The following is a 20996-nucleotide window of genomic DNA, read 5'->3' as shown; positions in this document are numbered from 1 at the left end:
ATTACATTGGTCCACCCAGATCATCCAGGATAATCTCCACATCTCAAGATCCTCAACTTAATGACATCTGCAGAGTATTTTCTGCCATGTAAAGTAACATATTCACAGGCTACGGAGATTACTGCACTTGGGTGCCATTGTTCTGCCTAGGATGTGCATCATTTGAGATGATGGCATGGCTCTCTTTTGGAGAGATTAATATGCTTGATTTCATATATTGATTTCCAAATATTCAAGAGGACTTTCACTCTGAGAGTTACCCCATTTGGTCAGAAAGTTTCTTTTATGTCTGTTGTTTTTTATTTACTAACCTTTTGTTACAAATGTTTGTGTCTATCTTCTTGAGGAATATTGGTTTGCAGTTATATTTTCTTGTAATGTCTTGGTCTGGTTTTGGTATAGGGATAGTTTGGTATAAGGATCATAGCTTCAGAGAGAGAACTGCCAAGTGTCACATTCTCTTCATTTTTCTGACAGGATTGTATAAATTGGTGCTATTTCTTCCTGAAATGGTCCATAGACCAGACCAGCGAGGCCAACTGTGCCTGGAGTTTCCTTTGTGGGAAGATTTTAGCCAAAAATTCCATTTCTTTAAGAGATATAAGGATACTAAGGTATTCTCTGTCTTCTTGAGTGTGCTTTGAAAAACTGTGTCTTTCTAACAATTGGTTGTGTTTGTTTTTTTTTTTCTATGTTGTCTTTCTATTACAGTTTTTCTAATTAGTCCCTTACTGTCATTTTAGCATTTTTGCACTCTGAAGTCATGTCCATTCTGTGGCTTCTTACACTGGCCACTTGTGTCTTAGTGACTTTCTTTTCTTGATTAGTCTACATCCAGTTTACACATTGTATAAATGTTTTGAATGGATCAGCTGCTGACTCCATTGTATTTTCTCTATGACTTCTTTGTTTTCCATTTCATTGCTATCTTTATTGTTTCCTTCTACTTCCTCTCAGATTAATTTTGACTTCTTTTGGAGGCATCTCAGTTTTGTAGTTCCTTGATGTTAGCCCTTTCCTCTTTCTAAATATAATCACGCAAAGAGCAAATTTCTCTCTAACCAAGGCTTTAACTTAATCACACCAAAGTTGATATGTTGTGTTTACATTTCCCTTTAGTTGATAATACTTTCAGATTTCCCTAGTGTCTCTCTGATCGTGTGTTATTTTGAAATCTTTGTTAAATTACAAAGTCTGGGGATTCTCTAGAAAACTTCTTGCTATGAATTTCTCGATTGATTCCACTGTGCCCAGAGGACTTCCTCTACATGACTTTAATCCTTCTTAATTGATGGAGTATTGTTTTCTAATCCGATGAGAGGCTCTTTCTTGGTGCACGTCCCACGTGCCTTTGAAGAGGATGTGTTTTCTGCTGCTATTGAGAGGAATGTACTATAATTAGGTCTAAGTAGTTGAGAATGTTGTTAAAGTTCTCTTTATAACTACTGGCCTTCTGCCTACTTACTCTACCAAAATCTCAGAAAAAATGTTTGAATGTCCCAAATGTTAAATGCATTTGTCTATCTAGATCTCTTTCAAGTTCAGTCTGTTTTTCCTTTATGTAATTTAAAGTTCAATTGTCCAGTGCATTGAGGACTGTTGTGTTTTCCTGAGTAATTAGCCCTTTTCCCCCCGTTATTAAATATGCTTATTTATCACTGATTAGTACTCCTGATCCTACAATCGACCTTATCCTTTATCATACCCTCTCATTTTGTCTTACAGTTTACCGTTACATATGGCCTATTTTTTCCAACCCTTTTCCATTTAACCTGCCTCTGTCGCTAAACTAAAATGAGTTTCTATTTAACAACAAATTATGGAATCGTGCACCTATTCTATCTAGAAATCTCAACCTTTTACTTGGAAAGTTCAGGATATTTACATATAGTTTAAGTAGAAATAGTATTGGCTTTAAATCTGTCATCTTATTTCAAGTCAATTTCTTTCCCTCTTTTCTTTCTTTCCTTCATTCCTCCTTTTCTTTCTCTCTCTTTCTTCTACCCTTCTTTCTTTCCATATTTCCTTCAGTTTTTCCTTTCTTCCTTTCACCCAATTCCCTTGCCATCTTCTGTACTGCTGATGTAGTTCTCAGTATTCCATTTTAATGTACATATTTATTACGTATTCCTTTTGTTTTATATGTAAGTGGTTCCTGTAGAGAATACGCTATATATATTTAAATGTAGACTTTTCACTTTCAAAGAATAAGATTCTTTACCCACACCAACACCTTTATTTTTATGATCCTGTCCATTTGCTTTTGTTTCCAAACAATTCTTAAAACATATATTATATCCCAGATAATGCATTGTTATTGCTCTTGGAAACATTCAGTTGCCTTAATCTTTTAGAAACCATTCCCCTCCCAGTCCCCCACATATTTAGCATCGGTATAGATGTTTGCTCCTTTGTGTTGATCCGTGCTCATATTTGACGTGGTTTTCATTTATCCTAAATAAATGCATTCGGTATTTTCTATGGTGCAGGCCACTGCTGGAGAATTATGAAAGCTTTTTGTTTGTTTGTTCGTTGAAGGACTGTTTTATCATTATTTCTTTAACTTTATTTTTAAATTAATGTTTGGTGGCGTCATCATCTTCTGGACATCCAATTTTAGGAATTTTAGCACTTCTGAACCTTCTTGTAACCACCATCACAATCAGTATACAGAACATTTCTGCAACCCTCAAGACGTCCCCAGTGCTATCCTTTTGCAGCCATGCTCTACTCCCACACTTAACCAAGGCACCACCAATTTGCTGTCTGTGACAATACACATTTGTCTTTTCAAGACCATCCTACGTATCAAGCCATTTAAAAGTAACTTGAGGCTGGCTTCTATCACTCAGCGTAATATTACTGAGTTTCATCCACATTGTTGACTGTATCAATAGTTCTTTCCTTTCTAGGGCTGAATAGTATTCAACAATATGAAAATGAGGACTTCCCTGGTGGCTCAGACGGTAAAGCGTCTGTCTACAATGCGGGAGACCTGGGTTCGATCCCTGGGTCGGGAAGATCCCCTGCAGAAGGAAATGGCAAGCCACTCCAGTACTATTGCCTGGAAAATCCCATGGACAGAGGAGCCTGTTGGCTACACTCCATGGGGTCGCAAAGAGTCGGATACGACTGAGCGACTTCACTTTCCTTTCCAAAATGAAAATGATGCACTTTGCTGAAGGACATTTGTTTGGGTTGTTGCTCTGTTTTGTTGATTATGAACACAGCTATTGCTATAACATTCCTGAACAGGGTTTGTGTGCACTCACGTTAAACTTCCCTAGGGGAAATACTTTCGGGTGAAGTTGCTGGTCACGTGGCTAAGCATAAGTTTAACTTCATGAGAAGCAATAAATCTCTGTCCACAGTGCCTGTGCCACCCTGCATTCCCACCAGTAACCTGTGGCCAGTCCCCTCGCTGCCCATCCTTAGCATCATTTGGTATTGTCTGATGTTTTCTTGTTTGTTTCTTTGTTCATTTTGCTTAGTTTTGTTGTGTTTTGGCAATTTTAAGATAGGAAGACTGGTATTTCACCTTAGTTTTAATTTGCACTTGCCTGAGAGCCCGGGAAGTTGAACATACGTTCGTTCACGTGCTCAGTTGCCCCTGTGTATTCTTTTCATTGAAGTATCTCTTCAAATATTTTTTCCACTATTTTCTTTCTGTTGACTTTTGACTTTTCTTTATATGTTCTGGATACAAGACTTTTGTTGGCTATGTAATTTTAAAATACATTCTCCCAGCCTGTGATTTGTCTTCTCAAACTCCTGACATTATCTTTCACAGAGGAAGGGCATTTTTTTTTTGTTTGTTTTGTTTTTTTTTTGTTGTTTTTTTTTTTTTTGGAGTCATAGCTAAAACATTGTTGCCAAACTCGAGGCTGAAGATTGTGTGTTATTTTCTTTTAAATGTCTCACAGTTTCATGCTCCTGGTTTATATCTAAGATTCATTTTTAGTGGGTTTTAGGATAAGGTATGAGGCTCTCTTTCAGATGGACATCCCATTCTTCACACATATATTCTGATAAGACAATTCTTTCTTCATTCAGTCGCTTTTGCAACTTTGTCCAGAACGAATTGGCTATATTTGAAGAAGCTAGTTCTGGAGTCTTCCCTCTGATTTATTTATTCGTGTGTCTGTTCCTTCACCATTGTCACACTGACTTTTGTTTACTGTAGTTTTATAAGGATTATTATTATTATTATTATTTTTTGCTTGGAGCCCCCTTTATAAGATTTTTTATTAATTGTTATTGGAGGATGGTTGTTTTACAATTTTTGTGTTAGGGTTTGCTGTATAGCAAAGGGAATCTGCCATATGTATATACATATCCCCTCTTTTTTTGGATTTCCTTCACATTTATGCCAGCAGAGAGTTAAGTAGAGTTCCCTGTGTGATATAGTAGGTTCTCATTAGTTATCTGTCTTATGCAGTGTAGAGTATGTGTGTTAATCCCAATCTTCCAATCATCCCTGTGGATATCTATATGTTTGTTCTCTGCCTCTGTATCTCTATTTCTGCTTTGCAAATAAGTTCATCTGGTCATGTCTCTAGATTCCACACATAAGTGCTATTATAAGATAATCTGTTTTTCTCTTTCTGACTTTCTTCACCCAGTACGACAGTCTCTAGGTCCATCCACGTCTCTGAAAGTGGCCCAGTTATGTTCATTTTTATGGCTGAGTAATACTTCACTGTATATATGGATCACCTCTTCTCTACCCATTCCTCTGTCGATAGACATTTAGGTTCCTATTGTAAGTATTGTGGCAATGAACACTGGGGTGCATGTATCTTTTGGAATCATGCTGTTCTCGGGGGGTATATGCCCAGGAATGGGAGTGCTGGGTCTCATAGTAGTTCTACTTTTAGTTTTTAAGGAACATCCCTATTGTTCTCCATGTGGCTGCACCCATTTGCATTCCCATCAACAGGGTAGGAGAGTGTCCTTTTCTCCCCAGTACTACAATGTTTATGATCGGTAGATTTTTAGATGTTGGCCATCCTGACCAGTGTGAAAGTGATACCTGATTGTTGTTTTGAAGGGCTTTCCTGGTGGCACAGTGGTAAAGAATCCGTCGGCCAATGCATGAGACACGGGTTTGATCCCTGGGTTGGGAAGCTCCCCTGGAGAAGGAAAAGGCAATGTACTACGGCATGCTTGCCTGGGAAATCCTGTGGACAGAGGAGCCTGGTGGGCTACAGTCCATGGGGTCGCAGTGTTAGACATGATTGAGTGATTGAGCAACAACAGATATTTTGATAATGGTCATTCTGGTATGAGGTTATACACCCATTGTTGTTTTGCTTTGCATTTCTCTACTAATTAGTGAAGTTCAGCATCTCTTCCTGTGTTTGTTGGCCATCTGTATGTCTTCTTTGGAGAAATGTTTACTTAGGTATTTGGCCCATTTTTTGATTGGATTGTTTGTTTCTCTTTTTATACATTGAGCTACACGAGCTGTTTGTATATTTAAAAGATGAATCCCTGGTCGGTTGCCACGTTTACACATATTTTCTCCGTTCTGTGGGTTGTCTCTTTGTCTTGTTTATGGTTGCCTTTGCCTTTTGATTTAATTAGGTCCCATTTGCTCATTTTTGTTTTTGTTTTCATTACTCTAGGTGGTGGGTCATAAAAGATCTTCCCTGTGATATGTCAGAGAGAGTTCTGTCTATGTTTGCTTCTAAGAGTCTTTTTATAATTTACTTGAAACAATATTTCTTTTTTTTTTTTTTTTTTCCACTGCTCAGGGCCTTAGTTGCGGCATGTGGGAACTTAGCTGTGGAATGTGACATCTAGTTCCCTTACCGGGGGACAAACCCTGGTCCACTCCAATGGGAGCATGGAGTCTTAGCCCCTGGACCACTAGGGAAGTCGCTCCTCTAAGAGTTTATAGTGTCTGAGCTTACATTTAAGTCTTTAATCCATTTTGAGTTTATTTTTGTGTATGGTTTTAGGGAGTGTTCTAATTTCATTCTTTTTGAATTAATTTTTTATTGAAGGATAATTGCTTTACAGAATTTTGCTGTTTTCACATGTAGCTGTGCAGTTATCCGAGCACCGCTTATTAAAGAGGCTGTCTTTTCTCCATTGTGTATTTTCACCTCTCTGTCAAAGATTAGGTGACCATAGGTGCGTGGGTTTATCTCTGGGCTTTCTATCCTGTTCCACTGATCTTTATTTCTGTTTAAGTGACAGTACCATACTTTCTTGATAACTGTCGCTTTGTAGTGTAGTCTGAAGTCAGGAAGGTTGATTGCTCTAGCTCTATTTTTCATTCTAAAGATTCTGTTGGCTATTTGGGGGTCTTTCATGTTTTGTGGAAAATGTAAAATTTTTTCTTCTAATCAGTGAAAAATGTCATTGGTAATTTGATAGGGATTTCATTGAATCAGTAACTTGCTTTGGGTTAAATAGTCATTTTCACAATATTGATTCTTCCAGTCCAAGAACATTGTGTGTGTGTGTGTATGAGAAAAAGTGAAGTCGCTCAGTTGTATCTGACTCTTTGCGACCCCATGGACTGTATCCTACCAGACTTCTCTGTCCATGGCATTTTCCAGGCAAGAATACTGGAGTGGGTTGCCATTTCCTTCTCCAGGAGATCTTCCCGACCCAGGGATTGAACTCGGGTCTCTCGCATTGTAGGCAGACGCTTTCCCGTCTGACTATATCACTCCATCTGATTGTGTCTTCTTTGACTTCTTTCATCAGTGTCTTATAGTTCTAATGAGCACAGGTCTTTGACTTTTTAGGCAGGTTTATTCCTAGGTATCTTATTCTTTCCGTTGCAGTGGTAAATGAGATTGTATTCCTGATTTGTATTTCTCATCTTTCATTGTTAATGTGCAGGAATGCAAGCAATTTCTGTGTGGGTTAGTACGTTTTAAATGAGATAATATGACTCCTTCCATTTTATTCTTCCTTTCACAGTGTTTGGGTTAGTTTAGTTTCTTTTGCTTTTTTCATAAGCTTTAGAATCAACTTGTCTACACCTGCTAAACTTGCTGCCAGGGTTTTATTAGACTTGCATTAAATCTATAGATAAATTGAGGGGAGAACATTCATCTTTTCTGTGGTAAACATGCCAATCCATGATCGTGGCATGTTCTTCTATTTACTTAGGCTATTTTCAATTTCTTTGTTCACTGTTTTGCGGTTTACGGCATACAAATACCGTGTGTCATTTGTTAGATTCACGACGCAGAATCGCCGGTATTTGTGAGTGGTACGTGGTAGCACTCTCTTCAGTTTCATTTTCCGACACTTCTTTGCTAGGATATAGAAATGTGGTTGATTTTGTTCTAATCTTGTATCCTGCACTCTAGGTAAATTCACTCACTAGTTCTGGGAGATTGTGTGATATCTGCGTCGTTTCAACAGAGATAATCAGCTTGTGAATTGGAACAATTTTAATTTAGTCTGCTGATTTGTGCCACAGCATGGATGAATTTCCAAAGCGTTGAGGCAGAGGGGAAAGCAGGCAGACCGAGAAGATTATATGTTGCACATTGATGTGTATTACAGGCTCTAGTGAAGAGCATTCTAACCTATAAGCGAAATAGAAAGGAGATCAGTGGTTGCCTAAGGCTGCACGTGGATGGTAGGGATTCACTGGGAGGGAGCAGAAGGGAACTTTATTAGGTGATGGAAATGTTCTCTTTCTTGACTGAGGTGCTAGTTACATGGTAGATTTATCAAAGGCCTTGGACCTGTACACTTAAATGGACACATTTTTTTGCTGGACAATGAAACCCCAGTACAACTGATGAAGAGAATCTTTGAGTATTTGGAGGAATTCGGGTTGCAAATAAGCAACATCCAAACCGTGGACCTCTGATAATGAAAATCTTCAGGGCTTTATCAGTCACGCAATGTTCTCTTTGTGGGCAGCAAGCAGGGGACTCTCGCCAGGCTCTGCAGTCTTCCGAAACCCGCCCACACACAGAAGAGCACAGTGTACTTTGGGCAAGAATGTGAAACTACAGCTGAGGTTGGACACCATTTCCTGGGAACAGCCTTCTGCGCTGATTCTTGCCCTTGCTGCCCTCGTCCCTCCTGCAGTCCGAACCTTGGGCCTAGGGCCCATTTCCTCCCCCGTGTTGGGGAAGGAAGGAAGAGGAGATTTGTCAGGGTGGCCTGATTCTAGGACCCCTCCTCTGCCTCCCCACTCTGGGCGCCAGGACACCACAGTGTCCTAGAGAGCTTCAGAGAGAAGCTAATTTGTAGATGTTGCCTTCCTGAAAGGTACACGATTGTCAGGATCTCAGCTCGCTCAGATTCCTGGCTAAAAGCGGCGCACTGCTCATAGTGAAGCTTCATCTTCCAATGTCTTCCTTCCTTGCTTTCAGAAGGCTCACTTTCACCTAGAGCTGATGTCTCATGCCTCCTCCATCCAGGTGGCCTCAAGTAGCCTCAAGCTTTCAGCTTAGTTCAGCTCAGTCGCTCACTCGTGTCCGACTCTTTGAGACCCCATGGACTGCAGCACACCAGGGCTCCCTGTCCATCACCAACTTCCGGAGTTTACTCAAACTCATGTCCATTGAGTGGCCATGATGGTGATGGTGTCCATCCAACCATCTCATCCTCTGTCGTCCCCTTCTCCCGCTTTCAATCTTTCCCAGCATCGGGGTCTTTTCAAATGAGTCAGCTCTTCGCATCAGGTGGCCCAAGGATTGGAGTTTCAGCTTCAGCATTAGTCCTTTCAATGAATATTCAGGACTGATTTCCTTTAGGATGGACTGGTTGGATCTCCTTGCAGTCCAAGGGACTCTCAAGAGTCTTCTCCAACACCACAGTTCAAAAGCATCAGTTCTCCTGAGCTCAGCTTTCTTTATAGTCCACCTCTCACATCCATACATGACTACTGGAAAAACCATAGCCTTGACTACATGGACCTTTGCTGGCAAAGTAATATCTCTGCTGTATAATACGCTGTCTACGTTGGTCATAACTTCTCTTCCGAGGAGTAAGCGTCTTTTAATTTCATGGCTGCAGTCGCCATCTGCAGTGATTTTGGAGCCCCCCAAAATAAAGTCTGTCACTGTTTCCACTGTTTCCCCATCTATTTGCCATGAAGTGATGGGACCGGATGCCATGATCTTAGTGTTCGGAATGTTGAGCTTGAGGCCAACTTTTTCACTCCCCTCTTTCACTTTCATCAAGAGGCTCTTTAGTTCTTCTTCGCTTTCTGCCATAAGGGTGGTGTCATCGGCATATCTGAGGTTATTGATATTTCTCCCGGCAATCTTGATTCCAGCTTGTGCTTCATCCAGCCCAGCGTTTCTCATGATGTACTCTGCATATAAGTTAAATAAGCAGGGTGACGATATACAAGCCTTGACGTACTCCTTTCCCTATTTGCTACCAGTCTGTTGTTCCATGGCCAGTTCTAACTATTGCTTCCTGACCTGTATACAGATTTCTCAAGAGGCAGGTCAGGTGGTCTGGTATGCCCACCTCTTTAAGAATTTCCACAGTTTGTGGTGATCCACACAGTCAAAGCCTTTGGCATAGTCAATGAAGCAGAAATAGATGTTTTTCTGGAACTCTCTTGCTTTTTCCACGAACCAACGGATGGATCCCTCCTGTTTTCCAGGGGCCTCGTACAAATGAAGACTTCTCTGGACAGTGTACGGGAGTTCATTTGCTCCACACTCCCCTCAGCTCTTAGCATCCACTGCCCTTTGCATCTTCGACTTTCATGTGTTCATTGGGAATGTACACCCCTTTTCACTTCTCGAAATTTTTAACCCCTGGAAAGTCGACTGTCTCAAAATAAATTGAATGTGTTTGCTTAACCGCACACTAGGGCAACTGGCCTGGAAAGGGACTGTTGTGTCCCCCTCAGGTGTGAGAGTCCATTTCTGACCAGGATGTTGAAGTGTTGGCCTCTCCAGGCCGCAGGAGTGAGGATGTGCCAGGAGGTTGGTGGGCAGTGGCAGGCCTCAAAAGCCTAGGGTGACCCTCAGGGGCAGGGAGGCCACGAGGGGTGGGGTTCTGGCTCAATGAAGGGATTTGGAATGCTGTATATGTTTCCTGGGCGATCAGGAGGGGGGGGGGTGTTTGCAGAGAGGTGTGAGAGGTGGGGGTGTCCTCGCATGGCACTCACTGGGACTCCCTCAAAGGCAGTGGCAACAGACTGCAGTGGTCAGAGCACACATTTGGGCTCAAAGCATCCTGGGTTCCAGTCCCAGCACTGCCACTTCCTGGATGTGGGACTCAGGGCAAGTGTCTTCCCTCTCAGAGCCTCAGGGTCCCCGTCCATGGAATGTGCCTGATCATCTGCTCCCTTGAGGCTATCTGGTGATTGACATCAAGGCCATGCCAGCCATTGCATGCGAATCGTCAGGAACCGGACACAAGTGAATCAATCGGTGAATGCTTGTCCATCAACAAGTGTCTGAGGAGTCAGAGGGCACAGGCCTGGGCTGGGGAGAGATCTGTGGGAGCTGCCAAGGTGCATGTACACCTCCACCAAGGCCCTGGCGCATAGTAGGTCCTCAGAAAACACTGGCTGAGACCTGTTGTGGCCTTTGTGGTGGGGGACCCCGTGGAAGGGCTGACGCTGGGGGTGGCAGGGAGGTCTGCCTTGGTCTCATGTCTGCCCTGCGGTTGAAGGTCGGCCACCTCTGCGGTGCCAATCGTCAGTTTCTGGGGGACTCAGGGTCTGTCCCCGATCCCTGGGACCCGCCTTCCTCCTTGCTCCTGAGGCTGCCTCTCTGCTCACTTCCTCACTCCCCACCCGGCTCTCAGCACTGCCCCCTGCACGGTGTGGAGGGGCAGGAGCCAGGTGAAGATATCCATAGGGAAGGGGTTGGAAGGAGAGAGAGGCGCAAGCCTGGAGGCCCGGAGAGGCGGTGACTTCCCCAGCATCCTGCCTCTGAGAGCTGCTCTCGCCTCCTTTCCAGATGAGCTGCCTTATCTCAGGTGCCTGCGGTGCACAGTGCTCCCACTCACACCTACGGCTTGTGGTGAGTGCCCCGACCTCGTCCATGAGAAGGCAGGTACCTACTGAGTGCACAGTAGGGTCCTGGGAGGTCCCAGGTTGAGGGAGCCAGAAATAGTCCAGTGTCATTCATCACGCCAGAGCGGGGTTCCCCAAATCCCGACCATCAACCGGATACCTGCACCTGGGAGGGGACTGAATCTCTGTCAGAATCACAGAGTGTCCACGGGGCGAGGCATCAGCCCAGCAGCCAGGGAGGCAGACAGCAAAGCACCAACAAACAAGGCAGAAACCCACGTGAAGCCTGTCTTTAAGGGAGGGGTACACACAGAGCCTGCCTCCTGCGGGTACGGCCCAGGCCATCACTCAGAAGGGTTGCGCTAGTGGTGGACTCCTGCTGCCTGCTTGGAATTCTTACTCATTTTTGAGCCAAGTGATGGGTGTTTTTGCTTTCCACTGGGTCTGGAACATGATGCAGCTGGGTCTGGGTCAGGATGCAGGTCTGGTTGAGGGAGTGGAACCTGTTCATGGGGCAAAGAGGCAAGCAATGGGTGGCTGGGCAGGTGGGCTGCGGTCTTTACACTACTCTCTCTTTCCTCTTAACCTGGAGCCTTGTCCTCCAAGCTGTGGACATCACTGAGATACCCAGAAAAGCCCCAGATGGCCCCTTCCTGCTACAGAATCCTTCCCAGAGTTCCAAAGTGTCTCTGCCCTCACTGTCGTCTGCCTGGGGAATGAAAATTTAGCCTCAGCCCTCTCAGGGATCACACAGCCCTTGAAGACTCAGGGACCTAGGCTGACCTTGGCCTCACTGGGAGAGCCCTGCTTCCATGGAGAAGTACCCTGGAGCCTCCCAAAGAGTCTCGGGTCATGGTCATGGGCAATGGGCTGTCCAGGTCTACCTGCAGCTTTCTCCCATGAAACAGGCTGTCTTGCCTATGATGGTTTCTGCTCTACCTGCTGGAGGTGTGAGGATGTCACCGTGAGGCCTACCTCGCTGTCCTTAGGACTCGGGAAGAGGCATGAGGTCCTACAATTGTGTGGCTGATGAGGGAAGGAATCCTGGACAGCGACTCCAGAGATGGGGAGGGGCAGGTAGGTCCTGGGGGATGTCTGTGGAGCCTGTGCCTTGGTGGGAGGGACAGTGGCACCAGCTCACAGCCCTCCACCCCACCCTTGCTCCTGTGAACCGCCCCTGTGTTTGACTGGGCACACGGTGTAGGAGATCATGATGCTGGGGACCAGAGCCTTTGGAAACTCATGGTTGCCCCCCCTCAGGGGCATCTCTGCCCTTCCCAGCACCGGACCCACCCACACCTGCCTGTCTTTTAGGCAGAGGCGGCCCCCGCCTGTCCCCGAGGGCCTGATCCTTGGGCTGCTCAGAGCCACACCTGCCCAGGAAAAAGAGGAAACAACCGACTGATTTCACAACTTTAATGTAACACAGATACCCAAAACACGACAGCACGAGAAAAGCACACAACGAAAGCAGGAAGGGCATAGAGTGTGTCATCTTGCATGCCATCTTCCATGGACGGGGAGAAGCGGGCCTGGAGTGCTCTGTCGGGGACCGGGCAGCGGAGGCACTCTGGCTCGGCGGGGGACTGCCGCAAGCTCCTCAGGGCTGCCTGGAACCAGGAGACACAAAAGCCAGAGTAGAGGTGTCAATGCATGTGAGGGACAGCAAGCACAGACTGAGGGTCTTGTCCCGCTCTCCTCGTTCCCCCAGGACACCCCAGGCCTGCCCCTGATATCTCCCAGCCCCTCCCCACCCCAGCCTCCAGAGTCCCGTGTAATGACCTCCAATCTTACTGAATCCAGGAGAAGAAGCTGGCACTAGTTCTGGCGGCGTTTCTGGTCCGGATGGTGGAGCTGGTGCTGGGGCCATCGAGCATGCTGGCGCTGGCCGCGCCATTGGTGCCACTGCTGACACCAGCCCTCCAGGTACCTCTCCTGTTGGCACGGTTGCTATTCAGAATGTACTGATGGTATCTGGCCCAGAAAGCGAAGGGGATCCTGGACCAGGCGTCGCCAAAATCTCCGTCCTCATCCCAGGTCAGGAGCTCCACCTGGATATCGTCCCAGCTCCACCGTCCAATCAGAGCTTCCTCCCCGATGTTCATCTGGGCCCTCATCTGGGCCCTGGCATGCTCCTCGGCCATATCCACATCCATCGTCTTGAAAGCATCATCCACAGCCTCCAAGAAATGAGCCCTCCATTCCCGGGGGTCTCGGTTCTGATACTGCGATGGAAGCACAGCAACCGTTTGCACACTTACCCTACCTCGCTCAGCACCCGCTTCCCGCCTTTCACTCGCTTAAGCGCTTTGTGAAATCATGTTAAAGACCCACACGACTGAAGTCAGGCTCCCGTCATTCTGTGCCAGACCTGGGATTTCACCCCGTCCACTCCCTACAGCCTGTGAACTGGTGTCAGCGACTTGGGAACCTTGCTGGGCCTTGGCGTCCTCACTGGACAAACGGCGTCAGGAGGCCGAGACCAAGACACAAACCAGGTATGGGAAGATGCAGCCAGAACACAGGCTCTGCCTTACCTGGGCGATGAATCTCAGCACCCTCATCTTGCTGGTCTCATGGCAGGCGCGCAGACCCCAGAGAAACTCATACTCGGGTGGGCTGCTATTGGGGACCTTCTTGTATTCCAAGTACCTGTGTGAGAGAGGACAACCAACCTCTGCTCCCAGACAGGCACACCTGTGGCTGCTCCGGTGGCTCCCAGGTAGTTCCTTCCCAGCCCCGAGGCTGCAGCTCAGCTGCTGCAGGAGGTCTGCCCTGGCCCCGCAGCCCCTGCCCCCACTTCCACACCGGCTCCCAGGGTTTCTGCCTCCTAAATGGAGGGACTCACATCCCTAGGCCACTGCTCCTGCCCAGTAGACATGGGGAGGTGCAGGAGGCACGTGTAGGGTACTTGTTCAGAGGAAGGCCACGAGTTTTGTGCCCCTTGTCACAATAACCCAGATTCCTGTTGGGTCTGGTGTAAGCAGGAGCCATTTCTTCAGGCTCCATGCTCTGAGCACAACCCACCATGGGGCTTGTCCGTGACCTGACTGAACCCTGGGAGAATCCATCCTAGAAAACGACTGTATGGGAAGAAACAGTCAACCAAGAGTAGGGGACTCCACGCATACTCCCAAACATCTGTGAACGTGTGTTTGTGGGGCGGCGGATGGATGAACATGCACACGGGGCCTTTGTGAGGGCACAAGAGATCTCCAAGCACTGATGATGGGGGGAGCCTGGGCTAGAAAATCGGCAGGGCCAGGCTCCAGGCCCAGATGGGCCTTACTCCAGTCAGGGCCGTGATCAGGTTTCCACTCTCGGAGTCCCAGGCCCCTGACATGTAAAGCCGGGACACTGCCTACAGGGCAGGTGCTGAAGGAGGTGGGGGCTGTACCGTCCCACCCGGTGTTTACAGACTGCCCCTTTCCCCAGGCTTCCCTGGAATTGTCCCCTCAACCCCCACACTCGCATCCTCCCAACCCACACTCACACCAGACACCCATCCCTCTGGTGTTAAGACATGGGCCGGGGAACGGCATCCTCAGCCAGAGCAGCACACGAGGAAGGCCTGAATGGGGGGCAGAGATACTCACTTCTGCTTCACAAAGTCCTCTGTAATGAGTTTCCTCAGATCGCCAAGGAATGGGTGCCTCACCCTGAGTGCAAGGAAAGGAATGTGTGACTAGAGAGAGTGGCAGTGCCTGGGTTGGGCAGGAGCGCTCCCAGCAGGACTGAGGGCCTCCTAGCCTGTGAGGCGTCCTCATGGACACCTGGGCTGGCAGCAGAGGCCAGGCAGCCACTTGTCAGCAGGGCCCCAGGGAGGGGCTGGATGGAGCCCCCAGCTCCGATGGTGTCTCTGAGGTCTCGTGTGGGAACAGAGAGGGGACACGGGGCAGAAGAGGGCTCGGGGTTCAGGACTATTTCCCCACGCACCCTGGTGGACCCTTGGCACTCTACCTAGTCTAGGATGCCATGCCCCACAGAGACCGCTAGGCCACTGCAATCCTGGGGCCTCCTGTGCCCAAGGACACACTGAGGAGCGGGAGCCAAGAGACCCCAAACATACCCGGGGCGCAGTCCCATCTTGCGGAGTGCCTCCCAGAGGACAGCTGTGAGGAGAGATGAGGTACAAGAGTTTAGCAGACGGAGGGAGGTGAGACGACCGGCAACCCCCCAGCTGCCTGTCCAGCCACTCACCCTCGCTGGCGCGGTTGCCGTTCATGAAGATGACACCCAGAATCACCAAGAGGAGACTCAGCCTGGGAGTATCCTTGGTCCTGAAGGCGTAGAAAGAGGGATCCTGTCCAGCAGCCATTTGCCCAGGTGACCACAGCCGGCTCACCCAACTAGCCTCTCCCACACTGCTGGGCTACAGGGCAGTTCCTCCCACTCTGTACGGCTTGCTATACCTGGTGCAGACAATTCCTGCCTCGGCCTGAGACTGAGGCCCTTCATCCATCAAACGTGGATGCTAACACCTCTTCCCAGGGCTCTGTCGAGGATGGGGTTAGGCGGGGGAGCAGACAATTGGCAACCCGGAGTCCAGAGGCACACCCTGACCTTCCCTGCCCTTTGCCCACTGCATCTGGAGCATGACTCCATTGGAGACCCCAGCCCCCCACTCTCCCCTTTCCCTGCCCCCTGCCCGAGGCCCACTCTGCCAAGCCCTGGCTGGGACCTTAGCAGAGAGAGGCGATCAAGAAGCTTGCTTTCCCAGGAAGACAGGGGCGGGGAAGGGTGGGCAGGGCTGAAACCCAGAGAGCCGCAAAGCCTCGCCCCAAGCTACTTGCCCCTGCCTGCCCTTAGCTGCTCAGCACTGCTAACTCTGGGTGGGAGCCGTGCTAGGCCCCCCAGCCCTACTTTCCCGTTTCTCGAGAGGAGGGGGCAGGCACCACCAAGGAAGACCACCGGCCTCCTGTGCTTTCTCACTTTCCCAGGAGGCGGGCTGACGAATCCCGTGTGCAGACGAGAATGTACAGGTGCTCTTCCTTGTCAATTTCCTTCAGGTGGATCCCGAACTTCTACAGTGGGGAGAAAACGGGATGTGAGATCAAACATCCAAGCTGGGTGTCCTGCAGGCGGTCATTCAATTCCCTGTTAGAACTCCTTCTTGGCGGGGAACCCCAAGCCCTGGGGGAGGAGGGAGAGGAGAGGCCATGGACGAAGTGCCCTGTGGGAGCACTGCCACTGGCTGAGACAACGGGAGCCACCTCAGGAGACCACAGGCGCTCAGAGAGCACGAGCGGGAGGAAGGAGGGGAGGAGGCTTGCAGAGGAAGCTCCCAGGTGCAGAGGCCAGGGAGGGCTTCCCTCCAGAGCATGCAGTCCGGCCCCTGGGCCTTGAGGGGATGCAGAGGGGGGAGGCGGGCAAGGGTTCCCTGCTGCTCCTGCTCCACAGAGCTGCCCCCGGCCCCACACCCACCTTTTCCAGAGTGTACGTTGCTCGTTCAATGATCTCAGGGAAGTGTTCGTCATATTCTCGGATGACATCCTTCAGCATGTCTGCAGGAGGGGAGGGGTGGGCAAAGCACCGGGGCTGAGCAGCAGCCACAGAGCTACAGCCTTTCCGTCAGCCCTGCTGAGGGGAGCACGCTCAGGACCCCACACCGTGCCAATGGAGCCATCGGCCAGGCCTGATCTGTGTGTGTGTGGTGGGGAGAGGGCATCTGGTGGGAGGCCCACAGGGCAGGGTGGTGGGAGCGGGGAAGGACAGAGTTCAGGGAGGGGGCACAGGCTGCCCACCTGAGCGCTTGATGGGGATCTTCTTGTAGTCTTTAATCATCAGATATTTCACCAACTTATTTGCCTGGAGAAGGAAGAGCGCACGGGGAGATCAAAGCGTGGGTGACCTCAAAGAACTGGCCCGCAAGGGAGGAGAGGAGGGAGATAGGGGGAAGGGCAGGCTTCCTTCTTACCCTCTCTTGCAGAAGGGTCACATTGCGGGGTGGCAAGCACAGCACGTGCCTTGAGGGTACCTGGGACCTCAGGGCCATGGAGGGCCGAGGGGCCACCTGAGGCCGCGCAGTCGTCAGCAGGGGCTGCGATGCCCTCCAGGTTGGTGGGACCGCAGGAGGCTCTCTCTCCTCCTCGCTGCTCTCATATTCGTCATCCAGGTGCTTGGACTGTACCATTAGACAGAGGAGAGACTCAGGGCGACCAGGCTCCCTGAGTCGCCTGGCACACATCTTAGCCAGAGCCAGGTACTTGGAAATAAGGCTAGTAGATGACACGTGGACGACACGTGCCCAGTGCTTACTAAGTGCCAGGCACTGAGCCAACCGCTTCTCCCTCCAGGCCCGAGGGTAGGGACTACGTGGAGTAAACTTGTAAAAGTAAAAACTGGTGAACTTGGCTTGGAGAAACATGTACAAGCTGAGAGAAGAGAGAGGGGGGAGAAGAGGGAGAGGAAGGGAGGGGAGGAGGCAGAGAGCTGAGAGGGCAGAGAAAGCAGGGGAGCAAGGAGGGTGGGAGAAAGCAGGGAGGTCTCACCTTCTTTGTCCTCTTGCCTCCCATTCTGGCCCAGGGCTCCGCACTCTGCTGAGAAGTGGCAGCTGCACTCTCAGGCTCAGGGATGCTCGTGGCCATCTTGGCCTTGGCGGCAGCTGCTGCCACAACATTCTGAGGCTCCACCCAGCGAGTCTTGGCGAGAGCCTTCCCGGACTTGGTCGTCTTGGGCCGGGTGGCCGCCCCCTCCCCGGCAGAGGCTGCCTGGGTGCCCCTGGAGGCAACACTGGGGCCCTCTGTGGCAGCCTCTTGGGCCGGGGCAGGTCTCTTGGGGCGTGGGAAGGCCATGCCACTGACACCTGCCGGCTGGCTGAAATCAAAGGCGTCGTTCTGACCCAGGAAGGCTGTCTTGGGCCGGGTGGCATCCATCTCACTTGCACGCGAGGCCTGGGGGAAAGCACAGGCCGTACTAGGGCCCTCGGCCGCAGCCTCCTGGGCCTGGGAGGATGTCTGCGGCTGTGGAGACCTTGCTGGAGCCCCAGGGGCAGCCATCTCGCTATTGACTAGCATCCGGGAGCTGTGCGGAGAAGCGACGCTTGTCTCAGGGGTGGCTGCCGGAGCCTGGGCAGCAGATGCCATGGGCTGGGTATCGCCTCCTGACGCCTGGTGTGTGGCCACCGGGTGGTGGTTAGTGACCACCTGATTGTAGGTGGCACGGGCAGCAGTGGCAGCGGCCCGAGCAGCTTGGTTAGAGGCGGCGGCCCGGGCTACGTTGGCAGCACGGGCAGCCGTCTCATTGGCAAGTGTTTCTGGATCCATCCGAAATGCCTCCAGCAGAGTTCTGGCCAGCACTGGGTTTTCCAGTTCCCAGGGCTCATTCTGCAAGACCAGGGAGGGGAAGGGAGGGCAGGGCAGAGCAAGGGAGGAGAGGGGAGGGCAGGGGAGGGCAGGGCAGGGCAGGGCATGGCAGGGGAGGGGAAGGCAGATAGCTCTACACAGATAGCTCCCCTTGTGTTGGCCAGCCTCCGACCAGCCCCCAGGCCCTCCCAGCACTGCCCGCCCCCTCGCCCCCGCCCCCCGCCCCCGGCACCCCCTCCCCCCTCCCCCCCCCCCCCCCCCCCCCGCTGCTCCCAGTAGGAGAGGGAAGGTTGGGGCAAGCTGGGCAGTCCTTCCCCCTTCAACTCCAGCCCTCATCGGCCCCCTCCTCCCATCCTCCCTGACGTCACAAGAGAGAAGGCCCAGGGCTAGCAGGTGGCCGAGGAGGGGCCTCACCGCTAAGATGCGAAAGCCTGGACCCAAGCTCCCAAAGGCTCTGAGGATGCGGATGTCAAAGCTGGTGAGGGCGCCGTAGCCTCCGAAAGCACCAAATTCTTCATAGTCGTTGCCTTCAACCATGTCTTCCTCCCCGACTTCATCACTACCCTCGTCCATGTCTTCAACGTTGTACCCTTCAGATTCCTTGCGGTAGCTTCCCTCTGCCATGCTGGGGGTCCCAAGGAGAAGAGGGCTCAGCCTGAGAGGGATGAGGAGGCCTCTTCAGGGGGAGGGGGCGGGATCCAGCAGGAGGCGGGATCTCTCAGGAGGTGGAGGGCTGCAGTCACCGGGTTCCCAGGCAGTGTAAGGTTGGGGCGGGGGTGAGGGCTGCTGGGGTAGATTCCCTCAGAGACAGAGCCCTAGGAGAAGGACAGAGGAGGTCGGAGGAGACCCGGCACTGAAAGGGGAGTTTAGGTCACACAGGCTCCCCAGACCAGCGGCTGGATTGGAACAAGGGGTGGACTGGCGGGCTTGGGTCCAGAGAGTCCCATAAGAGATGCTTTGAGACAGGGGAAATAAAGCGCCTCGATTTAACGGCCAGGATGCTGGGGAGGAGAAGACATGAGAAGGCTCAGACAACGGGGACCGCTGGAAGCTCTGGGAAAATGAATCCCAGGGACCCTCTAAGTCGCAGTGGAGGGGATTCAGGTGATTCAGGTCTAGGCTGGGCTCATACAGGAGGGCTCAAGATGGATGGAGTGGGGTGCGGGTCGGGGGGCGGTCCTCGGACTAGGTGAGGCTCGAACTGGAAGCGCTGGAGGTCCCAAAGGCCAGGATCGCAACTCGGGGAAGGGGGGCAAAGCCGTCAGTTGGGTTGCACCGATCTCAGAATGGTTGGAGTGGGGGTGGGGCCTCCGCGCTAAGGCAGCTCAGCACGGAGCACACGCGTCTGTTAAAGGTGTTCAGATGGTGGGCTCCGGTGTTAAGCAGGGCTCGAGTCGGGGAGCCTGGGTCTGGTGGTCATGGTAGGGGGCGGCTCCTTTGTTGACCACGGGTCTAACGGGGTTCAAGTACTGCGTGCTTGGGCTTTGTTCACATCCGGGGGCGGGGGTGGGGTGGGGAGGAAGGGCACAGCGTACCCGGTTCCACTTGCCCTCTCCCGGTCCTGTCTAGGGCTGGATCCTTACCTTCCCTGGGGCTCCAATGGCGTCCGTCCTCAGCACCAGGAACCCCGCAGCCGCGCCCTCGCCTACTGCTGCCAGCACAGCAGCTCCCACCACCCCGCCCCTTTTCTCCCCGCACCCCCCACCCCCCGCGGCTGGGCAGCCTGCGCATGCGCGGACCCCTCCAGCCGGCCCGCTCTCCCAACAAAAGCCTTTTCCACCAGGTCCCCTGTGCGCATGCGGTTCCGCCAGTGGGTGGGCGGGGTGGGGTGGGGGCGTTTTCTCCCTCCCGCCAGATTCCCCTCACCGTCAACCCCTCCGCCCCCGCGACACCGACCGGGGACGCGGGCACGCACGCCCTGTGTTGCGGTTCCAACCCATCCATCACATACCCTCAGTCCCCCCACCTTTGCACAATGCTTCTCAGCCCTGCCCTCCCGCTTGCCTCTAAGCTCCTCCGGTGTGGTCTGGAGTACACTGAGCCCTGCTTCCCCAGCATGAATGACCCCTAGGTCACCAATACAGAGGTCTCTAGCCCGGTCGGTAACTGCAACAGGAGAAATGGAAATGGCGAGAGGACACCAGTTCCCTGTGTGTTCTCCACTATCCATGTCTAGAGCCCCCAGACACACTGGGAACATCCGCTTCCCCAACCACTCTTCGGGCAGCTTGTGTGTGCTGGGCATTATCTTCCTCTCACAGTAGCCCTGGGTAGTGGATGTCAGCATCCCCATTTTACAGATCAGGAAGCTGAGGCACAGACAGACGCATTGCCCTGAACTCACTCGACAAGGCCACAGAGCCAGTGAGGTGAAAATGCAGCATTTGGGCTCGGGTCTTCCTGACTCCAAAACCCGTGTTCCATTAGCACTGGCCCCGGGGATCGAGGCACCCTCCCCTCTTCAGTTGGAGCAGCAGATCCACTCCACCTCCCCTGCCCTGTGAACGTCTGTCCCAACAAACTGGGTTTCCGCTCTCTGAGACGTAAGCTCATGCTCTGCATCCCAGGGGGAACAGGTAGGGGGCCCCAGGCCCACCCCTTGCCTGCTCTGTGTGGGTCCATCCAGGTGTGCGAATTGTTCCTTGGAGTCCACTCCCCGCTCTGACTGTCAGGCCCCTTCGCTGTGAGTGGCACAAATGGGCTGTCCCTGAGGCCTTCCT

At 51.1% G+C, this 20996-nt stretch overlaps 1 protein-coding gene and 1 non-coding gene across 4 annotated transcripts; both read right to left on the bottom strand.

The window, feature by feature from the left end:
• Nucleotides 1-12374: 12374 nt before the first annotated feature.
• Nucleotides 12375-19974, bottom strand: LOC139181445 (melanoma-associated antigen D4). Of its 3 annotated transcripts, none has more exons than XM_070784911.1 (13): nucleotides 19860-19974; nucleotides 18691-18901; nucleotides 17464-18297; nucleotides 16890-17096; nucleotides 16717-16780; nucleotides 16397-16476; nucleotides 15905-15996; nucleotides 15173-15252; nucleotides 15042-15084; nucleotides 14569-14631; nucleotides 13510-13624; nucleotides 12755-13197; nucleotides 12375-12582 (listed from the first exon to the last, which is right to left on the bottom strand). In XM_070784911.1, exons 2-12 carry the CDS (start codon nucleotides 18898-18900, stop codon nucleotides 12763-12765), a joined length of 2223 nt encoding a protein of 740 aa, XP_070641012.1. In that variant the 5' UTR covers nucleotide 18901; nucleotides 19860-19974; the 3' UTR covers nucleotides 12375-12582; nucleotides 12755-12762. The 3 variants fall into 3 exon arrangements, with proteins under 3 accessions (XP_070641012.1, XP_070641010.1, XP_070641011.1); XM_070784909.1 differs by having other exon boundaries at nucleotides 12767-13197; XM_070784910.1 differs by having other exon boundaries at nucleotides 12767-13197; nucleotides 18691-18931; nucleotides 19860-19960.
• LOC139181817 (small nucleolar RNA SNORA11) lies at nucleotides 13871-13997 on the bottom strand. The gene has a single exon (XR_011565555.1). It is a non-coding gene; the product is annotated as a small nucleolar RNA SNORA11 (small nucleolar RNA).
• Nucleotides 19975-20996: the final 1022 nt, after the last annotated feature.

This window comes from Bos indicus, chromosome X, assembly GCF_029378745.1.
Source record: "Bos indicus isolate NIAB-ARS_2022 breed Sahiwal x Tharparkar chromosome X, NIAB-ARS_B.indTharparkar_mat_pri_1.0, whole genome shotgun sequence".
Lineage (NCBI taxonomy): Eukaryota > Metazoa > Chordata > Mammalia > Artiodactyla > Bovidae > Bos > Bos indicus.
The sequence above is the reverse complement of the archived record's forward strand: the minus strand, read 5'-3'. Positions and strand labels throughout refer to the sequence as shown.